The 16,567-nt window shown below is 48.3% G+C and overlaps 1 protein-coding gene across 6 annotated transcripts in view; it reads left to right on the top strand.

Annotated features, from left to right (window-relative positions):
- Positions 1 to 1,429: 1,429 nt before the first annotated feature.
- The window catches only part of HDAC5 (histone deacetylase 5), a 39,295-nt gene continuing 24,157 nt past the window's right edge, over positions 1,430 to 16,567 (top strand). Inside the window, exons 1-3 of one of the 6 annotated variants that reach the window (XM_074261147.1) lie at positions 1,430 to 1,617; positions 7,961 to 8,167; positions 14,993 to 15,064. In XM_074261147.1, coding sequence (XP_074117248.1) covers positions 8,146 to 8,167; positions 14,993 to 15,064 — 94 coding nt within the window. In that variant the 5' untranslated portion in view covers positions 1,430 to 1,617; positions 7,961 to 8,145. Of the gene's footprint in view, positions 1,618 to 7,960; positions 8,168 to 14,822; positions 15,065 to 16,567 lie in introns of those variants that run through there. The other 5 variants (XM_074261146.1, XM_074261149.1, XM_074261148.1 and 2 more) reach the window with 5 other exon arrangements.

Here is a 16,567-nt window from a genome sequence, read left to right on the forward strand (position 1 = left end):
CAACCAAACACCAAACTTATTGTCTTTAGATGCAGGAGTTCTTAATCTGGGGTCTCTGAACTTGTTTCTTAGATACTTTGGAAGCTGTATTTCAGTATGATTGATTTCCTATGCATTTCACTTTATGTATCAAAAACATTATTTTGAGGAAAGGCTTCATCAGATCAACAAAGGAGTCTATGACACAAAATGTTAAAAACGTTTGCCCTAGAGTTTGCCTTGGAGAAAGACCTCCAAGGTATCAATAGCCATATAAAAATGTTTTGAAGTTAATAATTAGAGAAATGCAAATTAAAATACTCTGAGGTACCAGAGGACAAAATGAGATAACATATATGGAACTTCGAAGGGGTGCATCGATGCGAGTTATTGTTATCACTAAAAGAACTTTGTGTCCCATTCCCCTCAGGAAGTATTTTTTTTCCCCTGAGGTATTTGTGTTTGAATGTTAAACTCCTTTCCTCCTTTTTTTTTTTTTTTCCTTTGCTCTGTGGAAAGGGAGAAAACTTAAATTGTCAGAAATTCAGGCCTTGAGCTTGAGGGAAAGACAGGGAGAGAGAGAGGGAGGGGAGAGAAGAGAAGCGAGGAGAGACAGAGAGACGGTGGGCTGGTGACCTGAAAGCTTTGTCTCCCTGGGAGGGTTAGGAGTGTAAGGGATTCAGCTCCTGCTGGTCCTGAAGCAGAGCTTTCAGAGATGAATCTCAGACTAAGGTTCAGATTCGGCATAAAGGAATCAGAACTGGGGACAATCTCTCTTCTCTCCGTACCCGTAAGGCGGCACAGGACGGCAAAGCCCCAGGGCTGGAGTTGGACATCCCGCAGGTGCCAAGGCTCCTCGCGATCGAGAAGCGCTTTCCCGCTCCTAGTCTGGGACTGTTCCTTGGGTGAGTGGGTGAGGGCGGGCTGCAGACCTGGCTGAGCGAGTAGAAAAACGGCCTGGGAAGTCAGTGAAGTCTGGGTCTACATCTGGGCTCGGAGCAGCTCCAGCATTCTGAGATTTTACAGGGGAGTGCGGGGGAGGTGCTGGGGAAAGACTAATGTCTTTGGGACCTGGCAGTGACCCGTGGAGGAAACTGAGGCCCAGAGAACTTCAGGGTCTCCCTTCGGGCCATGCAGCGAGAGAGAAGCAAGGGTGGGACTCAAACCCGCGCTCCCTCAGAAGTTCGATGACATCGCAAGGGCAGGGGCCTCCCCAGCAGAAGCCAGAGCCCCGTTTTGACCTCTAGGCCTAGTCCTTTAAGAGTCCTCTCCTTCCCCCCTTTCTCCGCCCCCCCGCCCCGGTTGTCTACGCAGAACGTCGGGTTCCTGGACCTTTAAGAAGCTGTCCCGGTGGCGCCCAAGGCCCCGCCCGACGGCGAAGGGGAGGGGGAATGGGGGGGTGGTGGAAAGGAGAGCGAGTCTATTTTTAGCTCTGGGCCAGGTCACGTGATGGGAGTGACGTCTCCGAATGTTGTTGTTGGTGGCGGCGGCGGCGAGCGGAGCCGGAGGAGCCGCCGCAAAGATGGAGGAGCCGTCGAGGAGGAGCCGCCGCCGTCGCTGCTGCCGCCGCTGCTGCCGCCGCCGCTGCTGCCGCCGCTGCTGCCACCGCCCGAGGAGCCGGAGCTCCTGCCCCCGGGGGTGAGCGCGCCCCTACTTTGCCCGTCTCCCCACCCCCACTGGGGAGCGAGGCGATCTCCACCCCCCTCCAGCGGCCCCCTCTTTCACTAGCTTCCCGGGCGCGAGACGCGCTCTGCCCTCGCTCCCTCCTCTGACTCCCCCCCTTCCTTTCCCGTCCCTTCCCCTGCTCTCCTCCCCTGGCGCTCGGCCCCTCCCCATCCCTGCTGCCGGCGAGAGGCCGCCCGCCTGCGAGCCCGCTAGCCCCTGGCTGGAGCCCGACCCTGGGGGAGGAAGGGAGGAGGAGGGGAGGGGGCCCCCCTGGGGAGCGCGCCCCGCCCCGCCCTTCCGCTGCCGCCGCCCCTGCAGGTAAGGGAGGGGCCCCCTGCGCCCCTTGGAACCCGCACTCCGAGGGGAGGCTGCCCGATGTGCTGGCTGGCTCGCGACCCCCTCCCCGGGCACCCCTTCCCCCGCGCCCCGTCGTCAGCTGTAGCAAGTGCTTTACGGCATCTTTTCCTCCTGGCTTGCACTCTCCCCTTCCCCAGGAGGACAGCGCTGTGGGGAAGGAAGGAGGGACACTGGGAGCCTGCCCTCCCCCCCAGGGGCGGCCCTTTTGCCCGGGGAGCCCGCTCTGGCTGCGGCCCCTGCCCCGAGGCCGAGCTCCCGGAGAGCGGGACCGCACTCTGCCCAGCGCCTGGCCCTTGAGAGCAGCTTAGTACGCGTCTGTCCACAGACTCCCTCCCCCTTTGTCTTTGCCCCTCCAACTTGGGGAAGTTACAGCCCCGTGGTCTCCCGCCCGCCACTTCAGGGCCCGATTCCCGGCCTGGCTTAGGACTTCCCTGGGTGTTTTGCCCCGTCCTCCATCACGGACCAGAGAATGCCCGTTAGTCCCACGGATTTATGTCCCCGTATTGTCTGGGGCGGAGGCGGGGGAGAGGGGACAACCTTCCTCCCAAAAGGCGCAACTGCCTCTCCCGGGAGAAAATGGCTAGTGTGCTCCCTAGGGTGGGAAGTGAGCGGGGCATGGGACGGGAGCTTGGTTAGGGACTGGACCCAACTCTGATTTTCTAAAGGCGAGAAGTTGCTGGTATCGCTTAAGGGGAGGGGCGGCAGGCTCGGGTTCTTCCCCCTCCCACTCCGCGCCCACCTGGCTTCTGGGGATCCAGATTTACTGTGGACCATTCTGGGAGGTTACTGGGATATAGTGGCAGCAGTGAGGGAGAGCGTCCGCCTTGAACCCTGGAATAAGAGACATTGGGATGTAGTCCTAAAGATCCTTGTGAGAAAGAAGGCTGTTCCCGGCCGTGTGTGCAGGTGCCGGGGAAAAGGCCTCTACTGACGGTGGAATATGTGCGGGGGGGGGGGGGGAGACACCCTGTCAGTCTGGGCACTTTGAGGTCAGGGGGATAGTGGGCAGAGGGCACACTGGTATAGCTGTTAAGAAGTCAAAAGGCTGGCATTGAATAGGGGATTTTTAGGGGCTGAACTTATCTTTCCGTGTTAGGAACGAAGTGCTTGATATTTCCACCTCTCCCCCTCTCTTTCCCCAAATGCACGTGGCTTTGGGGAGAAGCTCAGCATCTCTTTTTGTTCATTGACCTACCTCTTGGATGCACTTTTCCCATGGAACTGGTTTGGTTTGTCTGTGTGCTTCAGCTGCTGAACCAGCTTGGGGAGATGGGAAGGTGCCTTTGAATGGGCGGGTGGGTGGGGGGTTCACTTCTTCACTCTGATAGCCGTATCACAGAGAACAGGGAAGCCCGGGTCTGGTGGGACATCTCCCCTTAGGAAAATGGATATGCTTAAGTGAGAGAGGGAAGCAGCTCTGACTAGACCTCTCCTAGGTCCTTGCCTCCTAGACTGCCCCACCTTCTGCTTCACCTCTTTGATGATCTTGGTAGGAAAAGAGGGAAGGTATCGACATGAGTTGCGTTGTTGCCGAGACAAAGGTTGGCTCTTCCTACCCAATGGGGCATTTGTTAGTTGTGCATTTAGAACATAGAAAGAGTGGGGCAGGGTGAGGGTAATTCATATGTGGTGGGGGATGGGATTGGAGCAGGTTGGGGTGAGGAAGCTCAATGCTGAAGTACCAGCTGCTCTTTAATAATTAATTCTTCCTACTCACATCCTTTTGAGGCGGGATGTCTGGAACACTGCAATGGGAGCAGCCAGCTTGGTAGAGGATACACTCCTTACTGAAGATTGGGGGGAGGAATGGTGAGGGTAGAGATAGTCCTTGGTGGAGAGAAATGACAGAAACAGAGACGGCAAGGGTTGGGGGTGGGCTATTTCTGGCAGTTTTGGAGCCATGTTGCATGCTCACGAGTCATTCACTAAAGCTTAGGCTGTATGCCTATTGTAGCTGACTGACTAATTAAACTTTTGATGCTTTTTCAATTTCTCCCCTGACAAATTGGCCCTTATTGTTATTTTACTGTGTATCTTTAGAGGCACTGAGAAGAAGGTGAGGAGGAGAGGGTATTTTCCAAGCAATTTTTGGGCAAAAAGATCCAGTCTTATTCCCTCCTCCTTCCCCCTCTTTTAACACCCCTCCCTCCTTTTTTTTCTAGAAATAGCAGCCTCCTCCATCTGGCCCATGCAGATGCCTGGATCTGCATTTCAGCAGACAAACAGAAATGGGCTTGTTGCAAAAATGAACTTGTCAGCCTGGTACCTTCTTTTATCTTTATCTGTGTGCTATTTTCCCTACCCCTACCCACTAAGAGGGGGAGGAATTGTGCCATATCAGTTCTTACCATCTCTGTTAATGTTCCCCATAGTTTGATACAAGGCTCTTGTATATTATTGTAGGACAAGTGGAGGGACAAGAGGGATGTCTGCTGTTGTCACAGGGAACAAGAGGTCTACAGGTGCCCCTGGAATCAGAACATTTGAGATTATGGCCTTTTGAGGACAGTTTTGGGGAATCTAAGGTAGAACACACATGTGATTTAAGCTTTGGGAGATGGGAAGGCACCCCACGATAAGCAGAGAAGCAGCTTGATTTTGGCTCTAGCTTTCTGAATGCCATCCTGGTATGGACTCAGGTCCATAACTTTGTATCTCTCTTTCCAACAGTGAATGACCTCCCCCCTCCCCCCATTGAGTACTTTGGAATTTTCCAAGGGCAGAATCTTTAGCTAATAGCTTGAAAGATAGGGAGGGAAACAGGAAGGGAAACCCATGCAGTCTGGTGCTAAGTAGCAGATTTAGTGATGTAGATCAATGTGATAGAGTTCTAGGGACTTTCATTGGAAAAACCTGTCTCCACTGAAATCCAGGGTTTATTGTTTAAGGAGGGAAAAATCACTTTAAGGCTAGATTTGAATTTACTCATTGGTTTCTTAATTTGTAGATACCACTATTTTCATCTTTTTGGTCCCCCTTTCATGCTTCCTCTTAAAGTTATTGTATATGTATTTTGGGATTCCCTTCTTCCCCCATTACCCACCCCCAGGCCAATTCTGGGTCTTTATAGGTAGTGGGAAACAAGACTCTGGGATTCTGTACATCCATTGACATAAGACTCAGCAAGAGTCGTACCCCAGCTGGTTTGGTGTCTAAATGTTGGTTGACTACTATGAGCCTGACTGCTGATCCTGTCTTCTCTCTTTCTAGCAAAAGTTGGCATAATTTCCCCAGAAGGAGGGCTTTGAAATTAGCACAGGTCCTAACCATCAGGCAGTCTTCCTATCCTTTCTTGCCTCACCCCAGACAGGAATCTCTAACTTGATTTAAGTCATGAAAATTGCCTTGTTTCCCAAGTGAGGCTCTGGCAGTGGCCCTTATTCATTATGAAGACTTGCTATTGAGTGATAAAGTACTGTGTGTGGGAGGGGTCAATATTTTACCATTTGTTGGTAAAGTAGTAGCAGTAGTTTATATAATGCTTTACAAGGTTACAAAGTATTTTTCTCCTCTAACAGCCTCATGAGGTAGGTGGTGCCAGTAAAGTCCTGATGTTACAGATAAGGAAACTGAGGAATAGAGAAATTAACTGGCAGAAAGGCAGAGTCTGTACTTCTGATTCTGAAGTTCAGAACTCTTTGTGCTACACTGGATTGCCTTAAACAAAGCAGCAGTAAATAGGGGTGAAGAAAGTATAGGATACTTGACTTATTGCTACAAAGCTTGAGGGACCCTGAAAAAAAATTAAAATGGGTATTTACTCTTATATACTGCCATTGGGATAAGAGACTAATTTTACTGTTACCTTGGGGGTAAAATTAACCAGTGATATTGCCACCCTTACTAACATTAAGGGAATCGATCCATTATCAGTAGTAGAAATGGCTCAGGTTGAACTGTAGGGGGGTGAGAGAGAGCAGTTGCTTACTGAGGTGTAAGTTCATTAATGGGATGACAGTTGCCCTGTTCCCTGTGGGTGAAGAATAGTGTTCTAAGGTATTAGGGGCAGGAATGGGAATAGATCCATAATTAGTTTATGGTACATTGAGTCTTTAGCATCTCCTGTATTCCTATCTTCGTGACTTTTGGAGGTCCTTTTAATTGACAAGGAGCCTGGTATGTGAGGTGGCTAAGGATCGTGGGAATTTCTGAACTTAGGTTCCTCAGCCCACGGGAGAGGGTGTGAGCAGGACAAGACGCCAGTCCCCATGTGGGCACAGACTGTGCTACCTTCCCACACAGGTCTCTGCCCAAGCACCACCAGCCCCACCTGCAGCATTCCTGAGCTCTTCCCCAGTCTTTTCTCAGTCCTATATCTCTTTTCCCTACTCATTCTAATAGCAATTTGATGTCTTTTCTTTATTATCCCTTTCCTAGATAAAGTATTATTTTTTTATTTAGCCTTAAGGACCCAAAATTCTTATGGGAGTAAAAAGTATGAGAGAAGAGCAGGCTAGGTCTGACATCCTTGTGCATGTAGTCTTAGCTTCTCTGTGTACATTTGGGGTACCTCTACTTGGTGTCCCAGGACTTCTCTTCCTAGCCTTTCTTATTGCTTCTAGTATTTCACCTTCTAGTATTACTTAAGTACTTCTTTAAAAAAAAAATCAGTAAGTTTTATTTAAAAAAATTTTTTATTAAGAAGTAAGGGTTAGCTAAGGAATGGAGTGAATTTCCTTGCTTGGGTTTGGAGAATGAGGTTGGAACTTAAATTCCTGGGTTATCACTACAGCTTTTCCTCTGACAGGACTTTAGTCTGATCTCTTTATTCCTCACTGTCTTGCTTTTTCTGATGTTGGAGCATCTCCTTTGTTCTGGAGGAGAAGGAAGGAAGGAATGTGACCAGCTCTAGGATGGGTTTGTGTTGGGGGATTGAGTATTAGCCAAGTTAGAAGATTCTTGGTAACAGAAAACTATGGCCATAGCATTATAAAACTTGTTTGGCAATCAGTGGTAGCCACATATGTTTTAGTTGAGATAATGGTCACCTTCTTGCCCTCACCCTGATTTGATTTCAGGAAGTTATTTCAAAGATCAAAGACATGTTATATGCTTACATATGTAGCTAAAGTTATGTACCTTTCATTGGGTCAGGGGCTTCTGAGTCAGCATAGGCTTTTTCAGTCTTAGAAAGATCTGTAGGGTCCATTTAGTCCAAATCTTTTATTCTACATAAGAAGAAATTGTTAACAGGGGAAGTGATATGTTCAAGGCCACATAGCTATCTAGTAGAAGAGCTGGTGGTTGGAAAGTGTGTATGGGGGAAGTTGTTCTCTGCCTGTAAGTCCTGCTGGAGGTTTCTGTAGGTGAGCTGTGCCAGGTTCTCTTGTCCTTTAGTTCCTGACTGTCAGCCGCCACATGGAAACCCTCCTCAGGGTGGAATCAAATTCCTTGGTCAGGCACTGTGTTAGGACCATACGAAAACACTGTTCTTGTCCTTGAAGCGCTCACATTTTGATGGTAGAGACAACATGTAAATAACTAGGAATATATTTGATAGATGGCAAATAAATGGAAGATATCCCAGAGTGGATGGTGCTACCAGCTGGGGGAACTCAAAAGGGCTACCTATAGAAAATAGAATTTGACCACTGGTCTACTCATTTCTAGTAGTTGAGCTGGTACCCTGCTGGTCTAGTCTCTACATTTTTCTATTCTTCCCCATATCCAAAGATTGTTACCTACAGCTGAATTGGTGGGGGGGAATGCTGATGGGAGCTTTCACTCTCCTGCTTTTCGGGTACAACACAATGTATGGTCAGACCTGAGTTTTAGTTTCTGATCTGCCACTAGCTTGCTTTGGGATTGGGGCAAAACACCTCCCCCTTTGAGCCTCAGTTTCCTCATCTGAAAATGAGGAAGTTGAGCTAATTTCTTGGGTTCTTTTCAGACTTAACATTCTATGAGTCTGTTAACTGGGTGGAGGGTTGGCTAACCCCACCTTCATCTCTTCCACCAGGGATGCTACTCTGAGTGCCTGACTGCTTCACCCTGAAGGATGGCTGCGGACGGGCGGTAGAGTTGTAGAAGTCCTGGGCTCCGTCTGTCCATCTCTTTTGACACTTCTACAGCTCCCCATCCCTCCCCCCCCTTGCCCCAGCCACCAGCCCCTAGTGCCAGCTTCCCACGGGGCTTAGAGCCGGCATGAACTCTCCTAATGAGTCTGGTAAGAGGCTGTATTCCTTGTAGGATGGTTGAGGGTGGGGGTGGGGCCCTTAGAGTTATCTATATGTTATGGGATAGATTGATTTCTGAGTCAAGCTGAGAAACTTTTATGACTTTAGAACTACAGGGTGATGGGGTTTGGGTTGGGGAGAGGAATGATGGAGCTAGGGAATGTGTAAGAAGGGGAACATAAGAATTTGGCTGAATCATAAATTTAACCATCTTTATGATCCGATTTTAGGTATGGAAATAAATTAATCTAATCCCTGTTCAATTAAGGTTTATCCATCTCTATTTCCAATCTTGTACATGGGGTGTGTGTGTGTGTGTGTGTGTGTATGTATGTATGTTTGTAGGGTAGTTTCTTTCCTTTGTTTAACTACAGAGTCTAGCCAGAGCCCTAGACTGATCTGGAAAAGCTAGAGGACACTAACCACTACTATACTCCTCCTTCATTCACCACAATTACCCCCCTCCTCCAGCCTCCTGGAGATGTTGGATTCCTGATCTGGGGTCTATGTGACTGATGTTTCCTGGTACTCCCTGCCCCCAGCACAGATCACCATGGCTTGGCTGCTTTCACCTGTGGGAACCTGGGTGTGTCTGCATGTATCTGTGGGTCTGTGCGCATGTTTGTGGGTGTGTAGCCATGTGGTCTGGGCTGGTCCCCTAGAAGTTTCTCAGAAGGGTTATGTTTCATTGTGGTCACAGTAATAACTGCAATCTTTCCTTGGCTATTCCTAGTGCCTTCTGCAGAACTCTAAGGAATATAAGAATCTTACTGCTCAGCTTTTCCCTATAGTGAATGGGGATTCCATTTCCTATGTGCTAGGCCTAGATGTGAAGCCTCTTGTTTACAGTTTTGTAAGGACAGGTTTAGGAATGAACTCAGCAATCATTTTCCTCCTCCTTCCCCTGGTTTCATAGTTCCCATTTAGTCTAAGAAATGGGAGGTGAAGACTTCTGCCTAAGTCAGCTTCAGGAAGTTGCCCAGAGGCTTTCATCGGCTTTTGGAAAATGGCAGCATGTTGGTGGGATTCCATCAGCTATTAGAGAGCTGTGCCATGGAATGTTGGATGTGGTAGGAGGTTGTTTATGGTAAGAAAGAAGTAAGAGTCATTGGGAGTAGAGGGAGCAGCAATCGATGCCTGCTCCTATCCCCTTGGGGGGGGGCGGGAGGATACCAGGTCCAGGATAAGGAGGTTGTAGGGCCAGGGTTAGTAGTTTTATTTTTCTGGTGAAGGATGGAATTCCTCCATATCTAACACTTTTGAGTGTCTTGGTGTTTTTTCTATCCGAACTGTACCCTTGAAGGCGGGGCTTATGGAATCAGCTGGAGGTTCTAGTCATTTGGCCTTTTAGTTCCTTTCCTCCTGGGTAGGAGTGAAGATCTATTATTTTTTCTGGTGGGATGAAGGCCTGATCTCCTGCTGGGCAAAGGGAAAGCCAATGTGAGAACTGTGAGATTTAAGGTAGAATTTGTGAGAGGCCTTCCCAGTGGATAAAAAGTCTTAGGAAAATCTCCCCTAGCATTCCCACAAGATGCTTTGCTTGGGTTAAAGTTTCTATATGGTCTTTGGACAACATTGGCATTGTGGCTATAATTAATTGCTTTGGCCTACCTGAGAATCTCCCAGTAACTCTTACTTTTTGTGAAAACTTCACTGTTCCTTCTCACCCAGAGACTCCTCTGGCATTTTGTGGATGAGCCATTAATGCCCAATTTTTTTTGACATGTCAGAGAATTCCAGGCTTCAGTTTCCTCATCTATAAAAATAAGAAGAATCAACTAGAGGATCTTTAAGGTCCTGTGATTTCATACAAATGAAAAGAGATCCTTCAGTTTTCTCAATAGTTCCTTTTCTATCTGCGTACAAGTTTAGTAATTTGTTAAACAAATAAATGAGCAAGCAGTTATTAAATATTTCTCATTTTCTAAAGGGCTACTGTGTACAGGGTTTCCTGAAGAGTAATCAAGCAGTCAGCTAGTATTTATTGTTTGTTTATTAATTTGTTTATTTATTTATTTGTTTGCTGAGGCAATTGGGGTTAAGTGACTTGCCCAGGGTCACACGGCTAGGAAGTATTAAGTGTCTGAGACAGATTTGAACTCCTGACTTCAGGGTTGGTGCTCTATCCAGGAACCAACTAGCTGCCCTCAGGTATTTTTTGGTTTACTCTTTTATTGGATAGACAAAACAAAATAACTCCTGCCCTCACAAAGCTAATTGTTCTATCCAGGGAGAGGACATGTCCACAGACAAAATAAAATGCAAGGTATTTTTGAGGAAGAGGTGCTGGAAGTTGTGAGGGTATAGGATGAGAGCTATACAGACAGACTTTATCATTCCCTGAAATTTGACTTGAGTTTTCAGAGTCAGAGGTGACTTTAATTATGCTAAGCATTTAGAGGGGGATAGAAATGAAGATGGGCCGTTAAAAGAGTAAGCCATGATACAACCTCTGCTCAAGGATTATATGACCTTCATAAGAGGTACTTGAAGTGAGATAGACTTTTTACGTTTTCTGTTTTGCTTGCCTCTCCTAAAGCATTTGAAAATTATCTTTTTACCTCTGGGTTCCAGTGAAAACAGGATCTTGACTCCATTCCCTGACTTGTCCTGTTTTCTGGACCTGGTGGAGAGGCGGCGCAAACGAAGTCTTCGTGCTTCTTTGAGGAGGCCTACTCCTTGATGTCACCCTCCCGTAGGGAGGACATCTTTGCCTCAGGCAGCCAGGGATCCAGGGTTTACCCCTCCTTTGACAATATCAGCTTGTCATTGAAACTGAGATTCTAAGGGTCAATACTCGATCCTCTACCTTTATTGTTTTTTATCTCAAATACCAGTAAAGGTGAAGAACTCAGGGTCACTGGGGCTGAGTGCTGACCTCAGACTGGTTCTAGCTTCTGCCCTTTTCCCTCTGGCACTGCCCAGAGAGGGCAAGAGCCAGGCCTTTGTAATGTGAGTCAGTACTAGAACTGGGACCTTGGGAAGGAGGTGGACGTGGCTCTCTATACCCTGTGGAGGCTGTGGAGGCGGGAGGCAAGCATCATAGCAACACCTTGTATTTATGCAAGAGGCCCCTACCCAAGATCCTGAAGCTCTGCACACTTTCACTCCTTCCTCCTCCCAGGAGGCAGGGAGGGAACAGCATTCCCCTCTTTTGTGGACAGCAAGAGAAACTGGGCCATGAAGGTGGGGTGGAGTAGAGAACCTAAGACATTGGCTTCCCTGCCTCAAGCTCTGCTTATTAGACCTTGGTGCCTCTTCTGAAAAAAGAAGCCAGCCAGATGGTAGAAGCAGAAAGTATATAGGCATTGTGGTTGAACCGGGGTCTGGGAACCTGGACTTCTTATCTTGCCTCTTAGGCTCCAACATTATTCTGTATTGATAGAAGATTAGAATATGCCTCAGTCTTCTTTTTCCTTCTCAGACTTCTACACTAGTCACAGTTTTCTGCCCAAAGGCTCTGAGACCACTGTGGTATTTGTGTGTGTGTGTGTGTGTGTGTGTGTGTGTGTGTGTGTGTGTGTGTGTGTGTGTGTTTATGTTTATGTTGTCTAGTTCTGACTCTTTCTGTGAAAAAGTTTGATTACTTGCTTTTGAGGTTCAGGATGTGTTATATACTGGTGTTTCTTACCCTTTCTTAGTTCCTCCTTTCCTTTCTTCTCCTCCTAATTTTTTACCCGGGAATTTGAAAACTAAAGTCCTTGGAGAGCTAGGCTGTGGATTGTTCCACTTTACATTCCAAAGTAAAGGGACTGGTGATGCCAGAACCCCAGATGAGGGGGACTAGAGCAAAGTTGTTTCTGTCTGGGAGGGTGGAGCCAGCATAGGCAGATTCTTGAGTAGGAGGTAAGAAGATTTATATAGTAAGAAAGAAGGATAAAAAAATCACATAAATGAGTGAAGAAGTGAAGTTAGATATCAAGAACTTCCAGCTTTCCTTGAAGATCCATGAAAAAAAGAGCTTTGTCCACTGAAATATCTCATTTGGGTTAGATGTGGCCCCAAAAGGAGGTGGAAGGAGGATAACCTTTTAGGGTTGTCCTAATTCAAAGGATCCAGGGAACTATGGTTGGTTTAAGTAGGATCTACCTTTCCCAGAAATCTGGAAGCACTAAGGGGGCTAGCCCCAGATTTCTTGGTCCTATTGCTTTATTTATTTAGTAGCTCTGCACTTGAGGGCAGACTATTGCTAGAGCACTAGAGCAGTCCTTCCCTTCTCAAAGTGGGAACTCTTACTCTTGATTGTAAAGTGGATAATTCTGAAGTGCGATAGAGGTTTGAGAACTGGCAGGTTTGTTATACATTTGGAAATACGGAAACTGATCTAGTTCTCCTCTTCCTCACTTCCCCAATATAGTAAGAGATTTCCCACTTGGAAGTTCCTTTCCCTTTACATAGAGCACCTAGTTCTTTCTTGCTCCAGGTGCACGTCAGGGGATAGCCAGCTCTTGTAGTTGTTCCCCAGCTTGAGTGGCTAGAGTCTTGGGTTAGGAGATGGTACTCTTGTATTTAGATCTTAGATCTTGTTGAATGCCTTATACTTAACTTTTCATTTTCTGTCTTTTATATAGGGGGACATTATTGCCCCCCTCCCCCATTTGTCTATCCAATGAGGGAGATTATGTTAAGATAAACTCTGAAGGTAGGATATGGAAAATGAATAATGGAAATTAAATGCTTCTATCTTTTTCCTTCTCTATTGTTGCTCTTCCTTGTTGAGAGAGACTTTAGATCATCTTTTCCTTAAATCATCAAAAGGCAAGGAGCAGAATCACCCTCTGGAGACCAGGGAAATTGGGTTCTATCTCATATGATACCTCAGTTTCCTCTCTTGATCCTCTTTTTCCATCCTACTGGAAGTCAGATGCTTTGATGTTTCTGGATGGTGAATTCTGGAAGAGGGGATTTATAGGTAGTACAGAGCAGGTGGGGCCTTGGGATTTCTCCTTTGTCCTTGCTTGGCCAGTTTCCCTGCCTGGCCCTTGATATGACCATGAGGTCATCCTCTACAGCAGAGAGGATGGGTGTCACTGGCTCTATGCCCAAGGGGGGAGGGGGCTTAAAATAGCAACAATGACATCAGGTAGGGGGAAGGGGCAGCCCAGAAATAATCTGCCTATTAAAAGGCCTCATCGAGGTCAGGAGGACAGACTAGGCATATTGGAAGTCACAGATCGAGGAGAAGGGGTGGGTTGACAGGCACTATTCCTGACCATGCTTTGGGCCTTGCCATTTCAACACCTGGCCAGCTATGACATCTATCTGTGATTGGCACAGCAGAACAGTAGTCTCTACTCTACCTACTCCTAGCCCTGCTGAACCTGACTAGTTCTCCAAGCTAGGGCCGAGGGCTGCCTGCCTGGGAACCTCTTGGCTCTGTTCTTGGAGGGGAAACTGAGCCCTTTGCTGCCAGACATGTTAAGGGATCAAACCAATGTATCCTGGCTATGTCATCTGGGTCCTTTTTGGGAGGTGAGGGAATGGTGGGTGATTTTTGTGTTTCTCTGGATCTTTGCTAGAAGCACTAGAGCTAGTGAATAGACCTGTACCCTAAGGGAAGGTGAACTGCCAAGTTGAATGCTTTCCTTGGGAAGGGGTCCTTAGGATGAGTTGGGGTAATAGTGCTGGCACATGTTTCAGAAGGAGGATCCTATGAGGAGCTGGAGAAGATGAACCTCTCTTCCCTGGGATTCTTTCCTTTCTACTTCTGTCTTGAATGCGTTGGGGAGGGAAGAGCCACTGAACCCCAAAGGGCAATGAAAACTAAACAAATCTGACCCAGTCAGTCTCCCAGCTGTGGGAAATGCTAGTGGTTCTTGCAGATGTTCCATGCAGCCTCCAGGGGAGGCCTCATGTTCTAGAGCTGGGCTCACCCTGACTGCTAGCCTTTCTCCAGGCTTTTCTACTTTCCTTACCTGTTCCATCTCAGAGGTGAGTGGGGGGAGGGAGGAGGAGTGGCTGAGGAGGAAAAGTGATAGAGGATCAAGTCTGGCTTCATTGTCTACAGTGTCACTCCCACCCATAGAGCCAGACGGGGAGCCAGACTTTCATAGACATACACTCCACTCAGCCATCACTTCTTCCTGTTCCTTTCCCTACCTCCAGCCCACCCTCCCAGCCAAGCTCTTTGTGGCCTTAGCCATCAACACAAGGTCCTCCTCCCTCCCCCCATTTGGTGCTTCCTCCCAGAGTGGACCGCCTCCCTTTCCCCTCCCCCCCTTGGGGCCTCCGCCAGGCCCAGGCTCCTGGCAGCCAGCCTAAGGCTCCCTGAGCATGCTCCACCTATTTATAGCTTGGGCCCTCCCCCCATTGCTATTTCAGTCTCCTGCCAGCTGCCGGCTCATTTGGGAAGGAGCGGGGGAGCCGGGCCCAGAGCTGTCACCTAGGGACTGGGCATACAGAGATCTCGGCCCTTGAGCTCCCTTGCTTGCCCCGGAGCTCTTGGCTTTCCAGTCTATGATGTTCCTGTTTTCTGGGCCTGGGAGTGACTGACTTCCTTCATTTCTCTTTCTCCCAGATCCATTCCCAGAGTCTGAAAAAAGGCTAGATAGGCTAGGCGGGTTGATTGCTAGTTTTGAATTAGTCTGGCAGACTCTGGAGCCTCCTGACTCCTGCCGGACTGTGCTGGGGCTGGATGTGGTGAAGGAGCTGGAGGACCAAGAGAGCTGTGGAGCAGTGAGGGCCTGTGTTTGGCCTGTCTTCCGGCTCACTGCTTCCCCCTCCCCACACCCTTGGCATGCTGCTGATGCCCAAGGCCCAGGGGCTGGTCAAGATGCTGCAGACCATATATGAGACGGAATCCTGTTTCTCTTCAGATGGGATGTCGGGCCGGGAGCAGTCCTTGGAAATCCTGTCACGGACTCCTCTACACAGCATCCCTGTGACAGGTAAGCTCCCTAGCTTGCCCAGATAGCTTGTCATTGCAGGCAGGAAGCACAGGCTTGTGGCACTCATGCCTGCCTCCAGGTTTGTATCTGACCTTGGGGAAAGTAGCTCTGGACCTCAGTTTCTTCTTGGCAGACATTTGGGTGAAGGGTGGTGGGATCCTTAAGCCCTGGCTTTCCTTCTTGGTGTTTGTGGAAGTCTCCCAGCTGTTCATTGCTTCAGGCTCCAGTGCAAGAGGGTGAGAGAACAAAAATCAAAGAGCCCTGGATTTGGGTTCAAGGCCTGGTTGATTAGCTGGGGGATCTGGGGCAAGTCTCTTAAGTTTTCTGACTCAGGTGAGGATGGTACTTGCACTGCCTGCTTCACAGAGTTAGTATGAGGAAAGCCTTAAAGCACTCTTAGCTCCTGATATATTCCCTTCTCTACCACTTTCCAGGCTCGGTAGTATGCTGGGGGTGACTAGATCACTGGAAGACCCCAGGTCCATTTGGCACCATCTTCTAGTAGAGTTTCCTTTCCCCTGAGATTGCCTGGAAGACAAACACACAGACACAGAGAAAGTGTTATGGGAAACTGGGAGGAAATGCTGCTCCCAGTTGCTGTCACTTAGCTCTTCTGTAGATGGGTACAGGTGAGCACTGTGTCTGGCATCTGGCACGGGGAGGAGACTGAGCAGTGTAGGCGTCAAGTGAGAGGACTGGCATCCTAACCTCCCATGCTCTGTGCTGGGTCAGCTTCAGGCTCAGGATGCTGCCATCTCTAGTTTCTTCTGTTTTTCTGCCTTTTTCTTTAGGGGTGAGAATGAAATGATTATTCTCTACTGATTTGCACATGTGTATACTGGGGAAGGATTTCATAGATAGCCCTGCCATCTAAGTATATTTTAGCCACAGGAAATTATTTTGTCTTTGGTTCTAACCGTTCCTTTCCCCACCCTTAGGTACTGGTTGGCAGTATCTGGGGCCTCCCTGGCACAACCTTCCTACCAGTCCGGCACCACAAGATGCTTCCTCTAGGGAGTGGCTTTCCTGGCAAAATGCCTACCCCACCCCTCCTGGCAGTGGCTTGGCACTCAGGAGTGTGTGTGGGGGATGGTGGGGGGAAGCGTCCTTGTTTCTGGATGTGTGTTTTGGGAGGAACATCCTTAATCACAAGACAGGTGGCAGAGCTTGTATTGCATATCTGAACTGGTGTTGAGTCTTTGGAGAGGACACCTAGAAAAGAGGGAAATACAGGGCCTTGAGGTTATCTTTGTTGTGGAGTGTGGAAAAGAGGACTCTGTATCTTCATGGGGAGTTGTTGGGGAAAAATCATGGCACAAAACTGCCATCTGCCCAGATAAGGAAGCCCACATGGTCCTAATTGGGAGTCCTGAATACCAGATGTTATCATCCCTGATGCTGGTAAGTACAGCTGGATGTGTAGGGATTCACCTACTGCTGGCAGCCTAGTTGGATTCTCTAAAGCAGTAGTCCTCAAACTTTTTAAATAGGGGCCAGTTCACT

Source organism: Sminthopsis crassicaudata, chromosome 4 (assembly GCF_048593235.1).
Source record: "Sminthopsis crassicaudata isolate SCR6 chromosome 4, ASM4859323v1, whole genome shotgun sequence".
Lineage (NCBI taxonomy): Eukaryota > Metazoa > Chordata > Mammalia > Dasyuromorphia > Dasyuridae > Sminthopsis > Sminthopsis crassicaudata.